This window comes from Carassius auratus, chromosome 1, assembly GCF_003368295.1.
Source record: "Carassius auratus strain Wakin chromosome 1, ASM336829v1, whole genome shotgun sequence".
Lineage (NCBI taxonomy): Eukaryota > Metazoa > Chordata > Actinopteri > Cypriniformes > Cyprinidae > Carassius > Carassius auratus.
The window spans coordinates 12,545,454-12,565,224 of NC_039243.1; the positions used below are offsets into that span (position 1 = coordinate 12,545,454).

Below are 19,771 nucleotides of genomic sequence, written 5' to 3' on the forward strand. Positions count from 1 at the left end.
GTAGACAGTAACAGACAGAATTTCAGAGCTACCAAACACACAACTTACCACTGGCCTTTTTACAAATGAACTGACGAACGCAACAGGGGCGTACACAGCACGTAGAACCAGCCAGCCAATAGGAAGCTCTGATAAACATTTTTCCATCTAGTCATTTGTAAATGTGATTATTTGATATATCATTATTTGCAAGTGGAGACACACTTTGTATATAACTCTGTTACACATACATAACAATAGGCAGATAAAAGTGCCAGCAACCAAAAAAAAAAAAAAAAAAGTTGCTGCGTTGAAAAGAAAAACTTGTGCATAAAAGTCCGCCTTAACATTCTGATCCCACTGATTCTGATTTGGATGCCATCAAGCGTTATCTCTGGTCGTAATCAGTCCTATTCACTGACCAATCAGCGTTCATTAGCAGAATGCTAGCATGTTATGGGCAACAACAACTCAACCTGTGAGAAATCGAAAGGACATAAGTACTTGTTCATTCAACTTTCGACCTATAACCCATGTTGAACTTGCCAAACCTACAATCAGATCTGAGATTTCTCAACGGCAATCAGGTGAAAGCGACAAATTTAACCGTCTAGCCCCATAGACTCCCATTAATTTTGCACTCATGGCGATCGCCCCCAGTGGAACTCTGGTGGAACTGCAACCAAAATTCGGTACAATAGGAATTAGTAGGGAGTGGGAAGGCTCTCCGTAGACGGGCTCTGCTTATATACATTTATCAGTCATCGCTTCCAACATGAATTCAACGGGTCATATTGCTATAAATTAATTACAGGAATAAAATACAATTTCATCATGAACAAAAGTAGAGTTGGTCTATGGTGCGCTGTGATTGACTTTTGACGTTTGTTGTGTTTTGGTAAAAAAAAAAAAAAAAAAAAAAAAAAAATTGCGTAAAATTGTCTTTTCAGTACTGACCATATACAATACTGATTTGGGCGGAAAGTCATAAAAATATATATATATAATTAGTAGATTAAGTATAATTATTATTATTATTATTATTATTACAATTTTCAACATGTTTAATGATATTTGGCGTTACGTGTGGAACCTTTTCCTGAGTCTTATTCTACAGCCGGCCGTTTCTCCGCTGCGCACCACTGCTGTGTTCTCCCTTGACCGTCCGAGTGTGGGCGCTTTTCGGCGGGTTCCGTTAAAATGGCGCTGTTGTTGCCAGGAGCTGAAATCCACCAAATGAAAAGCTACAGCGGTTAAACACACACCACATACCGTTTCTGCTCGCACGAAGGGTAATATATACATGCACAATGGCGACGCTTGACCAGAAATCACCCAACGTGCTTCTGCAGAATCTGTGCTGTAAGATCACGGGCAAGAGTGAAGGTAAAGACACATCTCAAATCTGTCATAAACATGATTAGTGTGTGCAGTGATGGACTATGCCTTGACTTTCGCTGTAAACGGACGTGTAAATGTGATGTGATATGCTAATGTGTGTGAGGCGGGATTGATCAAGAGCGATGAGATGCTGTAAGAGGACAGGGAGGAAACATCAGGGATAAAACAGGGCCCGTTTCAAATGGTACCTTAATGCTTCGAACTCGAGCTATTGTTTCATCTTTTATCAGCTCACTGGTGCTGTCATTTTTCAAATGTAACATCATGTTTGAATTCAACCCTAATCTGAAGGAAACCCAGCTCAGAGAGTCCACTATAGACATAATCAGATGAGAAACAGACACTTCACTTTATTGGTGAACATGAGCAGTCCAACATTGGACCTAGAGACTGTAGAAACAGTAGACATAACAGATTATGATCCATGCTTTCAGTTTCCAGAAGAGGAGCTAATGCCTGTATATATGATCAGATATGCTTATGTATCTTCTGTCATTGTTCTCAGCTGATGTAGCCCATCAGTTTCAGTATGCAGTTCGGGTCATCGGGAGTAATTACGCTCCCACGATTGAACGGGATGAGTTTCTGGTGTCTGAGAAAATTAAAAAAGAATGTGAGTAATCTGAAACCCTGTCCTTATGTTGTTCAAAAGCAGTTGTGCATTCAGGAGGTTTCGTAGAACATGCTCTGAAGGGTTTAACAATTAGGAATTTTTTATTATTATCTGTTTGGTGGATCAGGATAGTAGTTCCAATTTATATTTGCCTTTCTAATATAAATATGACATTGCATGACATTAAATTATGCAAACAACCATAAATTATAGTGATAATAAGAGATTGACTGCTAATCAGTTTTACCTAATTTTATTTCCTGATATTTTAGCATTTTTGCTTTATTTGCATAGTTTTTGCATTGCAGTATTTGCATTTAATTGTCATTTATATACAGCTTTGTGGAAAATGATTTATTATCTATAAGAGTGATTGCGATCTCCAAATATAATGTGTATAGAATGGGGCAAAGAACACTTGTGCAATAAATGCTTTAGTCAGATTTTTGATGAGATGTGAATGTCATTTGCTGACAGATTGCCTGCAGAAATATCATAGTTAGCAGGCATTTCAAAGTCTAGACCAACAAAAACATTAATAATTCTAATATATTTATTGTTTTGTTTGTTACTTTTCTGACAATGTATAATTATTCCAGTGAATTAGCTGTCTTTACTCCTTAGCCTATTAAACAACACTTAAACCTTAATTTGAAACTGTAGATTGTGGAAAAGTGCAGTTATACAAATGTAAAACAAATTACATTTATGCAAAGTTGATACACTCCTGCGTTATTTATGATTTCTAGACTTTGTCCATTTATTTTGCCTATTGTTCATTTTTCTGCAGTTGTTATTATAAAAAAAGTATAGTAATGGGCATTATTTTTAATCAAATATCACTTTAAAAGATTCTGTATAATTGTTATTTTTATTTTTATTTATATATTTGTGTGTGAAATAGCATTGTATATTGGTGAATGACTGTATACAATTCATTAACCCTCTCAGGCTCAAATTAAGTTTTAGTAACAAGTTTTTAGTACAAAAATAATTTTTTTTTTTTTTCTTATTTATTGTAGTGTTAAAACAACGTCGGGAAGCAGATGCTGCCCTTTTTTCTGAGTTGCACAGAAAGCTTCAGACCCAGGTCGGTATCCACCTCATCATTGAGTCCTTATTATGTCCCAGTTACATATGATACGTGTAGACTATAGTTATAATGAACAGCATACCGTATGGTTCTATTTGTTGATTTATTTGTTTCTGGTGAACAGGGTGTGTTGAAACATAGATGGTCCATCTTATACCTCCTGCTCAGCCTCTGTGAGGACTCAAGGAAGCCGTCTAACCGTGTTCCTGTATGTTCCTGAGATGTTTCTCTAGCGGCTATTTTGCAGATACTACACAATAACATAATGAAAAGACAGAGTTTCTTTTTTCCCTTCCATAGGTGTGTAGTTATGGAGCTCTGCTTGCCCAGGCTTTGCCCCGTGATGTCCACTCCACCCCGTTCTACTACGCCCGTCCCCAGAGTCTCCCGCTCAGCTACCCAGAGCGCTCTGCGACTGCCCATAACTCCAGCTTAGCTACCAGTGGCATCGGCAGTATGGGGGTATTCTCAATCAATGGGCCTGGACCGACCCCTCCATCTCTACTCACTGGGTGAGTGACAGTGATGGATTGACTTCAGTGAATGCTGTTTTCCATACATTGAACATGGGCTGTCAAGCTCCTAAAAGTACCATAAAAAAGTCACACATACCACGTTGCACCAACTTGGCTATCAGTAATGTCAAATGACACTGATACTATTGTCATGTGATCATGTGGAAGTGAAATTGGTGTGTTTCGTCCATTTTTTGTGTTCAATGGAAGAAAGTTATCCATTCAGGTTTAGAACATTATTTACAGTGAGAAGGATAAAAAAAATTTTTTTTTGAGGTGAACTATCTTAATCTTCTTGTCGAACAGCTGCAACATCCACTGTGAAATACACCAATGCAAACCCAACCGGTCAAAAGTATGGGCTTGGTAGGTTTTTTGTTTTTAAAAACCGATCTCTACAATTGAAAATGAAAACTGTTGTCTATTACAATATATTTTAAAATGTAATATATTCCTGAAATCAAAATGATCAACAGTCATTACTATCTCTGAAGACAGAGAACTTTTGCAGATGTGACCTTTTGAGATCACTGACCTGTTCATTGGTAGAATCTGACTACAATCCATCAATGTTCCGTTTCTCTGTTTCTGGTTTGTTTTTTAAAGAATTTTTTTTTGTTTACAGGGAAAATAATCATGTCCCATGTAAAGAGGTTTTCACTTCATGCATTTACTATACATTGCTTAAAGTGAAGTTATTTAAAAATCTAGTAAATTGTGTTTGCAGGTGCTAGTTGGTTTGATTTTTTGTTTTAGCACAATGTCTACACCCAACATGAGCAACGCTAATATTGCTCCCATTGTATTAATTGAAACTGATTGTTACTGTCAGCAGTTGCATACTGTTGCATCACATTGCAGTGTTTCATAACTGTTATTTATAGTGAATTGTTTTATTGTGTTTCATCTATTGCTTTAGCACAGCAACATTCATAAACATAAAGGTTTATTCTCTTCATTCATATATATATATATATATATATATATATATATATATATATATATATATATATATATATATATATATAATATTTTTTTTTTTATATATATATATAGTATTTTGTCAGTAATGCATCTGTTGTATTTGTAGCATGTTTAATTGAACTGCCAGCCCTACACTCATCTATTATTAATGCAGCTGTCTAGCACCTGCAGCACTTAAGATACTGGATCCATTTCACAGTAAATCTGTCAAACCAACAGCATCATTAAAGTGTCTGAACTTCAGTGTCATTATTTGGTTAAAGCTCACCATTAAGAAGTAATTAGTGAATTCCCACAGGTATTGCTAATGGACAACAATGACAGGTTTCCAGAAGATGGGGTTTGAGGTGAAAATGGATTTAGTAAAATGACGATGGAAACTTTCTTTCTTCCTAGAGTTTGACCTTCTGTAGTAGAGATTGGCTGTTAAGGGTGAAACAAGGTTTTCAGATAAACTTTTCAGATAAACGTTTTGCTCTTATGTCATTTTCAGACCGGGACCCCAGGCCGTTGGTGAGTCAATGAGAGGGTCTCGTCTAGCCTGGACTCTCCCGATCTCCAGTTCCCCCTCTGGGGCAGCTGCTGCCCCCCGTCCCCCCACTGGACCCTCTTCCAGTCCGGCATCCAAACTCCCACAAAGACAGAGACGAGATGGAGATGGCAGTGGTGAGTGTCTGCATCAACAAGGAAATACTCGGGACATTTCAGGAAATACTTGTGTGATTTAGATACTACAATAAATAAGGATAGGATTTTAAAACTTAAAATAGAAATGAGGGTTTAAAAATGTGCCTGGTGCCTGGGAGTTTTATGCAGTGGATGGTTTAAATGTTTCACTCTATAAACAAATCCTTGTTATATTTTTTTCAGTAATTTTTTTGGACTACTTATGACTAGTTGATGAATTGTCCTTTACATTTGATTTTGGTCCTTTAAGTGCAGAGAGATTTTCTCTATTTCAGAGGTTTTTAAGATGCAGTCAGCCGCATGGCACCTTTCTCTGTGACAGATTTGTCAGTGTGACCTTTACAGCACTTTAATTAAAATTCTCCCTTTTTTTTTCGACCTCCTCTTCTGGCCCAAGCTGAGATCGGTGAGGATGCTCTCGTCCGAGACATTCTTTATGTTTTCCAGGGAATAGATGGAAAGTTCATCAAGATGTGCAGCCCAGAAAACTGCTACAAAATTGATTCAAAGGTGATTCTTTGGTATCTGTATCTTCCTTTCATTCTGGTCCTGTCTTTTACGCTTTCATTTTTGTTGTTCACTCGCTCACACACAGACTATATAAAACTATAGTAACAAGACTGTTCACGGTTACCACGCAACGTACATGAATAATGTACAATTCTGAATGGAGTGTGAAGTTTACAAGAGTATATTCACAATATAAGCTTGTTGTGTACTTATGAAGCACTCTTTTAAATGGCATTAAAAGCCTATGCAGTTGTATTTTAATCATAATGAATCACTCAGCCATTCATATTGATTATATTGTGAAGAAAATAAACAAAGCCTTTTTGTTTATTTAATTATTTAATTTGGCATATAGCACAAGTTTTTTTTAATCTTCTTTTTTATCTACTTAACCACTTCAGCTTCACTGAGATGATTGGAAAGTAATTATTAGCAGAATGTTCTAGTATAGCACTTATAAAAGTACTTGTAATGTGATTTCATATTACCGTACACAAACTTAAGTGGGAAGTATAAAAGCACTGATCTCGCCATCAGCTGCTTCTTTCTAGCTATAACTCACGTGGATTCATGCTCCCAAGGCCTTTTTTTTTACATTCCTGGCAGATGTTGACCATGAATAAAAGCTGATCGATCAGGTGTCCTTTTTAAGTGACACTTTTAAAATGGTGCATCTATTTGTTTGGAAAAGAGCAGTGTGCTTTTTATATCCAGTGAGATGAGCTGGATAAACAGACACTCTGATGGGCCAGAGCTGTTTGTGTTTGTTCTGGCCTTGACATATATATATTTATATATATATATATATATATATATATATATATATATATATATATATATATATATATATATAGTACTAAAACCATTAGACAACAAATGCTCTCAAATAACCTAAAAATAAACCTCTATGTCAGTGTCACTTTTCATGCACTCTATGATTACATAAAGCATAGAATCAATCTTAATATGAAATTTAACCAGAAATGGGCCTTTTATTAAAAGCAATTAAAGAGTTTTTGTGTTCCCAAAGAGACAAAATAAGTGAAAGTCGAGATTAGCCAAAGCCTTTTCTTCAAACTGATGAGATGTCTCTGCCACTGTGTCACAAGGGCAGATTGCATACCTACACTAAAACACACTCTGATTTTACACACTGTTCCTACAGCAGATATTTAAGTTTAATTATAAAAAGAAAATACATTTCAGTCATATTCTTGTTATTGTGGGTTCATAAACTCCTGCTCTGCATGTTGTGAGACACTAAATAATTGATGGGTTTGTCCTTTAGGTGCCACTGTGTAAGTCTCTGAGAGACACTAGCAGCAGACTGGCAGAACTCGGCTGGCTCCACAATAAGATTCGGAAATATACAGATTCCCACAGCTTGGATCGAGCCTTTGGCCTAGTCGGACAGGTAGGAAATGTGCCACATATGAACATCATATGCAACCTTAACCCCTACTCAAATAGTATAATGCAAGATAATACAACTCTGAAATTCTTCTGAAGGATCATGTGATACTGAAGACTGGAGTAATGATGCTGGAAATTCAGCTTTATTTTAAAATGAATTGAAATAGGAGATAGTTCCTTTAAATTATATGATATTACTGTTTTTACTGTATTTTTAATCAAATAAAATGAAAAAACTTTTTAACTGTAGTTTGTAGCCAGGAATAATTGTTGAATTTCACACACTATAAATTCAGTAACACTTTGCTTGCTGTTTTTATTCTCAGAGTTTTTGTGCTGCATTGCATCAAGAGCTGAAGGAATACTACAGATTGTTGTCTGTTCTTCATGCACAGGTGAGTATGGGACATCACTTGATGCGCAAGGGAAAATGTGTGTTTGACCCTGAGACATTCGTTTGCTCAAGCCTGAATTTTCCACCGCTGGTTCCCGAGCTGGAAAAATCTGCGGGATAATATAGTTTGATCAAGCTGACACGAAGCCTTGGCCAATTTACGTCCCCTGTCTGAAATAAAATGAATTTCTGAAGGTTGCATCAAAAGCAGGTTATGAAAAGCACACTGGAAGAACCAAGCATGTGTATATGTCTATATGTGTTTAGCTCCAGGTGGAAGAGGATCAGGGTGTAAACATGAGTGTGGAGAGCAGTCTGACTCTGAGGAGACTGCTGGTGTGGACCTATGACCCCAAAGTTCGGCTGAAAACACTGGCTGCACTGGTGGACTACTGCCAAGGTTAGTTATGATCCAACTCATTGATGAGGAACATGCTGCAACAAAAGACATGTTAAATGTAGTCAGCATTAATGTTCTGACCATCCTGATTATATTTCACAGTAATAAGGTGCATTTAATGCATAGATTTGATTTCAGATATCTGCCTCACCCTTGTTTCTCTCTCAGGGCGTAAAGGAGGAGAGTTGGCATCAGCTGTACATGCATATGGAAAGACGGGTGACCCCCACATGAGAGCGCTGATCCAGCACATCCTTGGTCTGGTGTCCCACCCTATTCTTAACTTCCTGTATCGCTGGATCTACGACGGGGAGCTTGAAGATACGTACCATGAGGTCAGGATGCGCACACACACACACACACATTGCTTGACTTTGCAAAGTCATTCCCAGATATCCTTGTATGTGTCCAGACTGTGATTCATTACTTGAGCAGTTACTTTTTTTATTCGATTTTTAATAGTGTCGCTGATTTAAACTTCATAAAATGTTGAAAAAGTTCAATTCACTTCTATGAATCAGTTCAGACCAGTGTTATTTCAGGATTTCTTGACCTTTTATTTTTATATTTTGATTTTTCATTTTAATTTCAGCAATTTTATTACGCTTTTTTTTATTTCTGTATAGCTTTACTTTTATTACATTTTTAGACCTTCAACTTAAGTATTGTTTGTATACTATTGTAGTGATTATAAATTATTTGAATGAGCTTTTATTTTTATGTTATGTTTATGTCATTTAGATGTTTGTCATTTTTTTGTATTTATTAGGTCTTATTTTTTTATATTTATCTTTATTTTATTTTTATTTGTGTTTTAGTTTAATACTGCAACTTCAACATTTTATTTCATTTAGTTTTGTAAGTTTGTTTTTCATATGTAAGTTATATTTGACAGTTAACAAAAACACTGATTCAGGCTGTCCATTTTAATTAAGTTATTCAAAAATCTAATTCAGCAATTTATACACATGCATATAACACACATGTGGACGCAAATATTTATTCTTCACTAATTTATATTCATATGTATAAATATATAAATTTAGTAAAAAACGAAACATTAAATGCTTACTTTTTTTTTTTTCCTTAACATTCTTACTTTTTATATTTTGTATGTATTTGGAGGAGTTCTAAAGAATACCACTTAATCAATACAAAGTTATTAATTAAATAAAAAAAAATGTTACTTTAATGAAACTATTGGACTTTGTTCCACCATATAATTGAAGCTGAACTCAGGCCAGTGTCCTCAAATTGCCTCTGTTGACTTGTGCACTGTTGTGTGTCTGAGAAAACGGCTGCACTTGAGTGTGATGTATTGTTCCAGACACAGTGAAGCACAGTCTCCTACACAGATACTCCGATGAGGACAGATGAGGGCGTGCTAATGGGCCCATCTCCTTCCACTTTCTCTATGACCTTCTGTCTCTCTTTCTCTCCACTATCACTCTCACATCTACTTCTCCTTGTCCTCCACCATTACCAAATGGTGTCAATGAATCTTTTTTTACTTAGTCTATGCCCACTCAACTAAGTCTGAAGTTGTCGGGCGTAGAAGAGTTATCGCCCAATCAACTCCCAGCTTCCCCTTCACACAGGCACCAATCAGACACTCCTGCCTGTAATCACAGGATTTAATCAGGCCCTCGCTGAAGTGTAACGGTCTCTTTCACTGTGTAAGCAGTGTTGAAGGTGGAGGTGATGGAGTGGGTTATATCACTAATGCACCCATCGGCGCTGCTCTCCTCCTGGGCCAAGGGTTTACGAGCTCCTCGTTTCGCTCACCATCTTTATTCTTGGCAGTAGTCATTGTAATAGTTGCCGTGTTGAACATTTCTGATGTGCTCTTGTTCTTTTGTTCCCTCTAGCTGTGTAATTACCACAGAAAGGTCATTTGTCTGTGTCAGTGGAGGGCATTTATTTGTCTTTGAAAACATTGAGAGAATGTGTGTATATGAACTTAAAAAAACTGAACTCCATCTGAATATTAAACCGGGTGTTTAGTTCTTTGTAGCCTCAGACCCAACAGTGAAGACGGACCGACTGTGGCATGACAAGTACTCTCTGAGGAAGAGTATGATCCCCTCCTTCATCACCATGGATCAAGCCAGGAAGGTACAGCACTTATATCATGACAGTACATCATGCACTCATGTATTTTGCATTGAGTTCAAATCTGTGATGGCATATTGTAGATGTTATTGATCTAAGAACAAGACCTACACAAATGTTTTAAAGAAAAATGTGAGCTGTTTCTCTGTGAAGAACTTGCCACCACAATGCAGTTTTTTTATGGATCGTTACTTGATGGTTGCTTATCAGCACTAGTCAAAAGACTATAAGATTTTATGTACAGGATTCTGATCCTTAAAAATGTCTTGGGACCTCCATCTATATAATTCTTAGCGACACAAATGGAAGATAAAATGAGCATGCACAAAAAAACGTAGTTATTAAATGAGCACACAAATATATACACATATATATTTTTACATATAAAATATGAAGTATATTACATTTTATTTATGTAATATATTTGAGCGCACAAAATAAAAATATAATAGCTATATTACATTATAAAATAAAATATAATAAAAATATTAACACAAAAAGTGTTATAATATATAGTAATACACTTAGAATGCATTTTATATATTTCTTATATTATCCCTGTTAAAATGATACAGTATTTAATAATATAACAATATATTTGTCTAATGTTTTAATAGATTTGTATAACAAAAAATACAATTGTATAAATAAGTAGTGTATAATATTTAGTATTTTATGTATAAGATTTATTATACATTATTATATTATATTATATATATATATACGGTAACAGTAAATTATATTTAAATATAATACTTATATGATATAATATTAATATAGTATATTTTTATAAATACTTTAGTAGTAGTATGCACATTTTGTTGCTTTCTAGGTAAAATGTGTACAATAATAGCACACTTGTCCTCATGTTGGACCTGACCTAGATCAACCACCCAGTGCACACTAGGAAGGATGTGTGTTTTGCACAGCCAAGCACCACTCACATTTTCATCCAGTTTGGTTTTTTACTGCAAACTATCAACTAATAGTGATTCATTTTCAGACTGAAATGAGCCTATAATGTGTTTTCTGCCTTACTATTCTCCTCAAGGTGCTACTCATTGGCAAATCCATCAACTTCCTGCATCAGGTGTGCCACGACAGGACGCCACCGGGAAAGATCCTGCCCGCTTCCAAATCCACCGACTCTCCCAAAGATGGTGAGCTAGCGCTAATGCAGTCACTTAAAATAGCGGCGTTTATGCTGGCGAATGCGATTATTTGTGGCCATAATTGCAGTTAATAGTTAAATAACCCGCTGAAAGCGAGGGATGGAGAAAGAGGAGAGCGAAGGATTGATCTGTTGTGGAGGAAAGTGCTGTTTTTGACCACTTGTCTGTGGTGTAGTTGTCCAAATCGACCCTGGCTGTATTTAACTTTGCTAGCATGGCTAATCAATGCTCTTAGGCTCTAGCATACATCTCTGTCCTTCAGTGTGTTTCTAGAAGCTTCTTTATTTTCTGGTGTTTTCAGTTCTTTCGCTCTCTGCATTGACTTTGTGTTCTACTTTTTCTGACATTGAAGCTGTTTGGTCTTTACATGTATATCCTCTGTATAACCTTGCAAAAACATTTACCCTGATTTTGTAATACTTTTAAGACACAATCCTGGTGATTTAGCTGTAGTTTCAAACTTAATTTGAATCTAAGCCTAATTGTAGTTGGTTATTAGTGGTTTTAACAGTTAAAGTTTGTTCTTTTTTCAGTTTTTAGTCTTTGTCACTTAAGAGATTCTTTAAATATATTGTTATTTGCACATAAAATGAGTAAAATCTTTTTCAATTATGTATACAAAGATCACTGCTACAAGAAATAATTTGCTGCATGGCGGATGTTGGCTTCCTGACCCAAAAGGATTTACCAAAATTGTTAATTTTCTCACACTGTGCATCTCTTTCTCAGCGACGGAGTTGTTCACTGATCTGGAAGGGGCCTTTCAGAGTAAGATTGATGCTGCTTATTTTGAGACCAGTAAGTATCTGTTGGATGTGTTGAATAAGAACTACCAGCTGCTGGAGCATCTTCAGGCCATGAGGAGATACCTGCTGCTGGGCCAGGGAGACTTCATCCGACACCTCATGGACCTCCTCAAGTAAGTGTGTGTGTGTGTGTGTGTGTGCGCTCACGGGTGACATAGACGTCTCTGTTTTAGCTGTACACGGGTGTGCTTGATTTCATCACCAGTCTTTCTCTTTTCTTGGACTCATCGTTCTCTCTTTATCTCTCGCTCTCTCTCAGGCCAGAGTTGGTGAGGGCTGCCACCACTCTTTACCAACACAATCTAACCGGTATCCTGGAGACCGCTGTCAGGGCAACTAATGCCCAGTTTGACAGTCCTGAGATACTCAAGAGGCTCGACGTCCGGCTACTGGAGGTACATAGAAGGAACTAAGTCAAAAATGCAGGCCGATGGTACATTCCAGTACTTAATTGTGCATCTGTGAATGTGGATCTGATGTCCTCTTTTGTCCAGGTTTCTCCCGGGGACACTGGTTGGGATGTCTTCAGTTTGGACTATCATGTTGAGGGGCCCATTGCCACAGTAAATAAACTCTTTTGGCATTAGGCCAAAGTTAACTTTGCTTATCCAAGTTCCATCCTTTCACTCTGACATTGTGTGTGTGATGTACTTTTCCTCATCAGTTCACACTCACTGCATGCAGCAGGATTTTTCTGATCACTTAAAGTTATTCGGTACTGGTAGCCCGTAATGCATTTTGGTTTTGATCTGGGAGACATCTAAAACATTAAAAATATATATATTGCATAGTTTTTAGCATTCTGGTCTTGGTCTGGGTCTTGGAACCAGACCCTCCAAGTAGGGCTGGGTAATATATTGAGTTTGTATGATATATCAACGTTTTTATAAGCGATATGGTATGTGACAATATGTTTCATATTGATATACAGTAGTTTAATACAAGTGCATCTAAATAATAATTATTTAAAGTGATTGTTTTTAAGTGATTCTTAGACAAAATGTGCAGAGATATCAGGCATTAATCGGTCATCGGTCATGACATTTCAAATAATTATCAAAAAGGGCCAGAATGCTTATATCAGTGCATCCCTAACCACAGTGTATGTCATACCTGTGTCAGGTGTTCACCCGTGAATGCATGAGCCACTACCTGCGAGTGTTCAACTTCCTGTGGAGGGCCAAAAGAATGGAGTACATCCTCACAGATATATGGAAGGGACAGATGTGTAACGCCAAACTGCTGAAGAGCATGCCGGGTGAGAGCTATTTTCATCTGCCAGATGTTATAAAACCAACTTGATCTGTTTGCCAGGTCAACCTTTCTCAGCAGACGGATAAGATGTGTGCTGTGTGTTTGTGCAGAGCTCTCCGGTGTGCTGCACCAATGTCACGTTCTCGCTTCCGAGATGGTTCACTTCATCCATCAGATGCAGTATTACATCACATTTGAGGTACGTCCTTCTGTATGTTTATCTTTTTCCTGTTTCCCCTCGTAACATTGGAGCCGTGTTATTTATCATATTGTTTTTGTGTCACTCTAGGTGTTGGAGTGCTCTTGGGATGAGTTGTGGAATAAGGTCCAGCAGGCTCAGGATCTGGATCACATCATAGCAGCTCATGACGTTTTCCTGGACACCATCATTTCTCGCTGCCTGCTGGATGTGAACAACAGGGTACGATGCACTTACACCGGGTAATTGTGTACCTGTAGTGATCCCTCGTACTCGTGCTCATTCCTGTAACTCTGTTGTCCTCTGTGTGTGTTTGCAGTCTCTGTTGAATCAGTTGCGTGCAGTGTTTGATCAGATCATTGAGTTCCAGAATGCTCAGGACACCCTGTACCGCTCCGCTCTAGAAGAGCTGCAGCTGCGCATCCAATTCGAGGACAAGAAGAGACAGAGGGAAGAAATGGTATGAACAGACAGTAAATCAAATCCGTTCTTTTCCACACATTTAATGTAAGTTGAATAGGTAATGATATTAAGACCGTTTCATACTGAGTGCGATACAAAAAAAGTAATATTTAAAAATATCAATCTCTGATAACCTCAGGTTGCTCTTTTCACGCAGGTTTTTTCATTAAACTTGTGGCCACGACAAAACAAAACCAAACAGACTCGAGCTTCAATTGTTTTTTTTTTTTTATCTTACAATGACAGTCATTTATTAATTAATGCCAGTAGTTATGTAAAACAAAAACAAAATTAAGATTGTTGTCAAACTTGAGTCGTAGACCTCTTTAATGATGTAAGTTATAGTTTATGAAGTGAATTGCATTATTTTACATTAAAACTAGCAGTAACTCTGAACTTAAGTGAACAAAAAACGCTTCAGTACGCTTAACAGTCATCCCATGTTAAGCGATTTTAAACAAACACTGGTAAAACGCTTGCAGTTAACCAAATGAAACAATACACATTTTAGTGTGCACATTGAGAGAAATAAACACCAGGTGTTCATGGTAACCACTTCTTTAACTTGAGCAAACGCTGCTAATACACATATACGTTTGTTAATAAAGTAAATAAAACGAAAACATGAATGTTTTAATGCTAGTGAATAAAAAGAAACGATCCACTTGCAAGTCTCTCCTCATCACGACAGGACCTGGATCAGTGAGCTGCGTCTCGGGCCGATGATGTCATTTTCAGGGAGGCATGTTGTACACGCCCCTGTCCCTTGACTCCGCCCCCATGTCAAACAGTGCCACAAATCGAGACTTGCAGAAAAGTTAAGCACAAAGGAAAACGGCATCGCAAGCTCAAAATAAACTGACACGCAAAATAAAAGCAGCGTCACAAATAAATTAATAGATATGACCATGGAAAATATGTATTGCAAAATCATTGCTTTCGCGCTGTTTCATTTATGTTTTGCAATTCTTTATTTTTGTTTGCAAAAAGCACATTTATTTTTCCAATACTTTAATTTTCTTTCACAATGCTTTATTTCTTTGCGTATATATACGGCTCCATACATAGGGATCTATTGTTTCGATTCAAAAGCGTCATTGCACTAATTTCCGCATTCAGTGTATGCTGTATGCGGTCCAAAAGAAATGTTGGCAAATTTTGAGAAGTGAATATATATATATTATTCCTTGCGAACCTGTGACAAACAAGCATAGCATCATTACATACAGCATCACCAAAATATTACCATTGTATCTCCACTGTTTTAAAACCTCCCAGAATGCCCCATAGATTTTCTATTTCTAGTGTAATAATGTAGACAAATATTGCTTATAACTAGTGTAGGATTCTTTTTTTTTTTTTTTTTAGAAAATAGAACATTTATCACCAAAATATTAAGCAGCACAACGGTTTTCTTTTATAATAATGCCATTGATATTAATATAACTGTTTTTTTAAGCAGCAAATCAGCATATCAGAATGATTTCTGGTGGATCACTGAAGACAATGGAGTAATCAAAGCTGAAAATCCAGTTTTTCATCACAGGAATAAATTACATCTTATATTTAAAAAGTTTCTTTAAATTGAAATATTTCGCAATATTGCTGTTTTTACTGCATTTTTGATCAAATAAATGAATGAATGAACAAATCCATATCAAAAACAAAGATGGCCATTACAATAACCTGAAGTTCACAAAAGACAAGACTTCTTTAAGCCAGAACATTCCTTATGGATAAGTCCCATGTTCAGCATGTCCATCACTTTCTGTGTGTTTCAGGGTGAGTGGGGTGTAACAGCAGAGCAGGAGGCTGAGGAAAACAGACGTGTGCAGGAGTTTAAAGACACCATACCAAAAATGTGCTCTCAGCTCAGATTGCTCACACACTTCTATCAGGTACCCTATCATACACTTTAATATGCTCACCAAATATAATTTCATGCATGCATGAAAAAATGCTGAACCAGCAGGGATCAGCATGCCGTAAGAGAACATGTTTAATGGTGTATAGTAGAGCATCTTATGCTGATCCACACATTACGTCTGCTACAGTCTAACACTTAATGTGACTCTTACTCTTACAATTACAGCAGAATGTGGTTTATACTTACCACATATCATACTAGATAATAATAAAGCATGTTTATATGAATATAATTTTCTGATTAAAGCCCATTTTCTGGTTAGCCTTTTATAATTGAAAAACATGTATCTGCTTTAGAGCAATATTATTCTAATATAAATGTAATCCAGTATATTTTGAGTAAACTAAGACAAAGACATATTATTTTGGAAACACTGGAGATATTAACTAACTATAACCTATATTATATGAACTAACTTATTTGCTACTTGAAATAAGTCCTGATATGATCTGCTTTCAATATGAACCAATGCTGATTATTTCAAACCTGATAATGTTGATGAATAACGATTAGAATCTATATATCATATACCACTAAAACTATTTTAATTATATTATTTATTTATTTGGGGACAGTTCACAGTATATGTACAATAACATTATTAGTTTAAAGATGAATTTCATCCGTTGTCCCTGTGTGGCAGGTGCAATACCAAGAGATAGAAGTGTGAGTTTAGTGTTAGGAGTCTGGTAAGCTCAACATTTTTGTACAAAAGCAAGCATCTGAAGCTCATATAACCCAGAGATGCTTCTTTCTCTTGTCCTTTAGGGCATAGTGCAGGAGTTTCTGCGGCTGCTAATGACGGATGAGAGTCTTCAGTTCCTCAGTTTCCGTCTGGACTTCAATGAGCATTATAAGGCCCGTGATCCGCGCCTCCGGCCCTCGCTAGGGGCCACTAGAGGGAGGCGAAGCTCCAACATCTGACCTTGCAGACTTTGGGAAATGTAACATTATGTGGTTGCTGTCAAGAGACTGTTTATTAATAGGGCTACTCAGAACTTTTCTGGCGCTCTGTAAGAAACTCATATAACAGGGAAACTGTTTATAGAATATCCTATTTCAGTGTCATCGGCAAATAATTTCAGTCACACACAACTGACTGTCTAGTGGATTTACAGTGTAATTGTCAGTAGCACAAGGTCACAGTTCTGTTGTATTTTTCCCCCCTTATTTTTCAGTTCATGTGTGAATATTAGTTGTTGTTGTTTTGTTTTGTTTTTTGTAAAGAATTGTTTGTTTACATTTTTGGTAATATTTAAGACTATTTGTTATTTACATAAATTTTCCTCTAGTGCTCTTTCTTTTTTATTATTTTCAAGCGAGTCTGTTTGTCATCTTGTGTATGAAAAAAAAAAAAGAAAGACAAATCTGGCTGTGAAGTCAGTCAGTTTCTCTGGTGCTTTTGTGGCATCCTCTGGTTCTGGATCAGTGTTGAAGGAACCTTTTTCCTCTTTTGAGTCCATTTTCATTATTAAATATTATATATTTTTGTTGTTGAGTTTGTAATCATACAGGCTGTGATTCTTACTGCGTGTAAAACAAAAAGAGAAAGCTTCAATGTCAGCCAGTTCTTTCATTTATATGAATGGACCTGTTAAATTACATGCACTTCAATGAACTACATGACCTCTGTAAGATCCTGTAGACTCCCCTCATTTCGTACATGCAAAATCAATTACCCACAATGCTGTGTGATCTTATCGATCCTCAGGTTGCTACTGTGAGGACAAAGTTACTATTCTGAAGATTATGGGCAAGATTATAATTTACTGTTGTAGTGGCTATTACTTGTCTTACCCATGTTCATGAAATGTAATGATGGAAATGGCCTGGTAAAGCTGGGGAAAATTTGTCTCGCCCTCCTCCCCAGTAGTGCACACTTTTGTGGTGAAGATGAAAATTGACTGAAAAAATGTTGTCCTTATATTCAGTGGAAAAGTCCGCAAGGTGTCCCTGAGAGTGTTTTTATCCATCTTTTAATGTGTTGCAGGGATTTGAGGGTGAAGCAGAGGAAAACTATTTCCATTAAAGAGTTTGAAATGCCTTCACTGTTCATGATATTTAAAAAAAAAAACATCCTGTCATTCTTTTCTCGAACAAATAAACCTTTTTATATAAAATAAAAATGTGGTCACTTTGCTTTTGGTTTTAAATGGATCAGTAAAGATGTGGTTTATAATTCAAATGAATTAAAATTCAAATGTGATCAAGATATTTTATTACTAAGCTTTTGGACTTAATTTTAATATTAATGATTGTTAACAACTGAACAACGGAAGTTGGTGCACTGAAGTTTGTTGCACTGATTTATTGCTTTAAAATTACAGCTACAATAAAACTTAAAGCTTTACAAACTATACAGCTGAAAAGATAATTGTAATAAAAAGCTTGGTTAATTCTAACGGACTGTAACTAAATGTGTCACTGATGTCAATTTTATTATTTAGTAATTTGCATAAATTACAGTGTTTATAATATTATCTCATACCCAAACAGTATCATAAGTTTAACAGTATATAGAACCAACACTCAAGTAAGTAGAGTAAACAACTATTTGTAATTATTTTATTTTATTGTAATATTTTGCTAGGATATTTGTAATGGGATATTTTGAATAAGATAAAAGCTATTACCTCATGTTTTTCACCAATAAATAATATTATTTGGGCCCTACACCTGGTGGAAAAGCAGGTAAATATTTAAAATTTTCTTATTTTACACATATTAGCCTATTTATTTAAAGAAAGAAAAAAAATATATGTATCTTATATTCATTTGAAATGTAAGTTTATCAGTAAAATCCCATTTGATCTAAACAACCTAAATTTATAACCTGTCCTGGCACAGACAGACTGACTGATTGCAAGAAGACTCCAAAATCACACAAGTGAGAATGTTTTTTTTTACTTTTTTTTATCCTGTTAAGGTTTTTTGTTTTTGTTTTGTTACTTTTTTAGCCTAGCCTGTACAAAATAAACAGTGCTTAATTTATACGGCTCGCTGAAATTCTTGATATTGTTTAATAGCTGATGTGCGCAGTCAAATATTAATACTAATAGCTGTATGGACCGTTTTCCATTGCAACATACGAGCACCACTGTATACAGGTCTATATTATCAACAACGTCGGTTAAAAACCGAATGGCGCATTCACAGATGAAGTAACATGTATTGCAGTTATAGGCTACTATATTAATCTAGTAGGGTCTTGTTGCTAGTTGACTTCTGAGTATTTTTCTTATCGGAAGCTTAACGTTAATCTAAAAGCAGTTTATATAGTAAGTGGCCTTTGATCATATGCGATTTATCATGCAATTATGACTTTACTGACGAGAGTTTGTCCTTTGTTTTGACTATCAGTTGTTCTCTCCACAGAAACGCAGTAATGGCATCTTGAAATTCTGCTTCTCGACCACAAGGTGTCGCCATATTCAGAAAAACAGAGGATCTCTCTCCTCGCGAATACAGGTAACGTTAACACACTAAACCCATCCACGGTTCTTTGTGCTACATTGTACAGTTGTTTGCTTTAACAGTAGGGACACCATTAAGCCATTTACTAGTCATTAAAAATATACTCACAAAATACCAGAATCAAACATAACGGAAGCTACCCCAGAATGAACCCAAATGTCCTTTCTTGACCTTGATGGTGATGTGTAAAGCTGCAGTGATGTTCTGCTCTCAGATGTCTACAGTGTGTCACATGTGATTTCAGTGCAGGCATTTCTCAGACTATGTTATAGCTGTTTAAGATACCGGTAAGTGGATATGACATCTCACACACGCTGTTATGAATGCTTAAGCACATGCATGTTTGTTGTAGGTCTGTTAAATGTTCTGTTTTTGT

The 19,771-nt window shown here is 36.3% G+C and overlaps 1 protein-coding gene across 1 annotated transcript; it reads left to right on the forward strand.

The window, feature by feature from the left end:
- The first annotated feature begins 1,106 nt into the window (after positions 1–1,106).
- On the forward strand, positions 1,107–18,047 carry tubgcp3 (tubulin gamma complex component 3). The gene is made up of 22 exons (XM_026236770.1): positions 1,107–1,365; positions 1,886–1,993; positions 3,016–3,083; positions 3,211–3,294; positions 3,387–3,598; positions 5,079–5,251; positions 5,670–5,782; positions 7,071–7,196; positions 7,522–7,590; positions 7,857–7,989; positions 8,158–8,324; positions 9,994–10,104; positions 11,153–11,261; positions 12,003–12,192; positions 12,339–12,474; positions 12,574–12,642; positions 13,202–13,337; positions 13,444–13,532; positions 13,623–13,754; positions 13,852–13,992; positions 15,776–15,892; positions 16,690–18,047. Exons 1-22 carry the CDS (start codon positions 1,290–1,292, stop codon positions 16,843–16,845), a joined length of 2,715 nt encoding a protein of 904 aa, XP_026092555.1. The 5' UTR covers positions 1,107–1,289; the 3' UTR covers positions 16,846–18,047.
- The last annotated feature ends 1,724 nt before the right edge of the window (positions 18,048–19,771 follow it).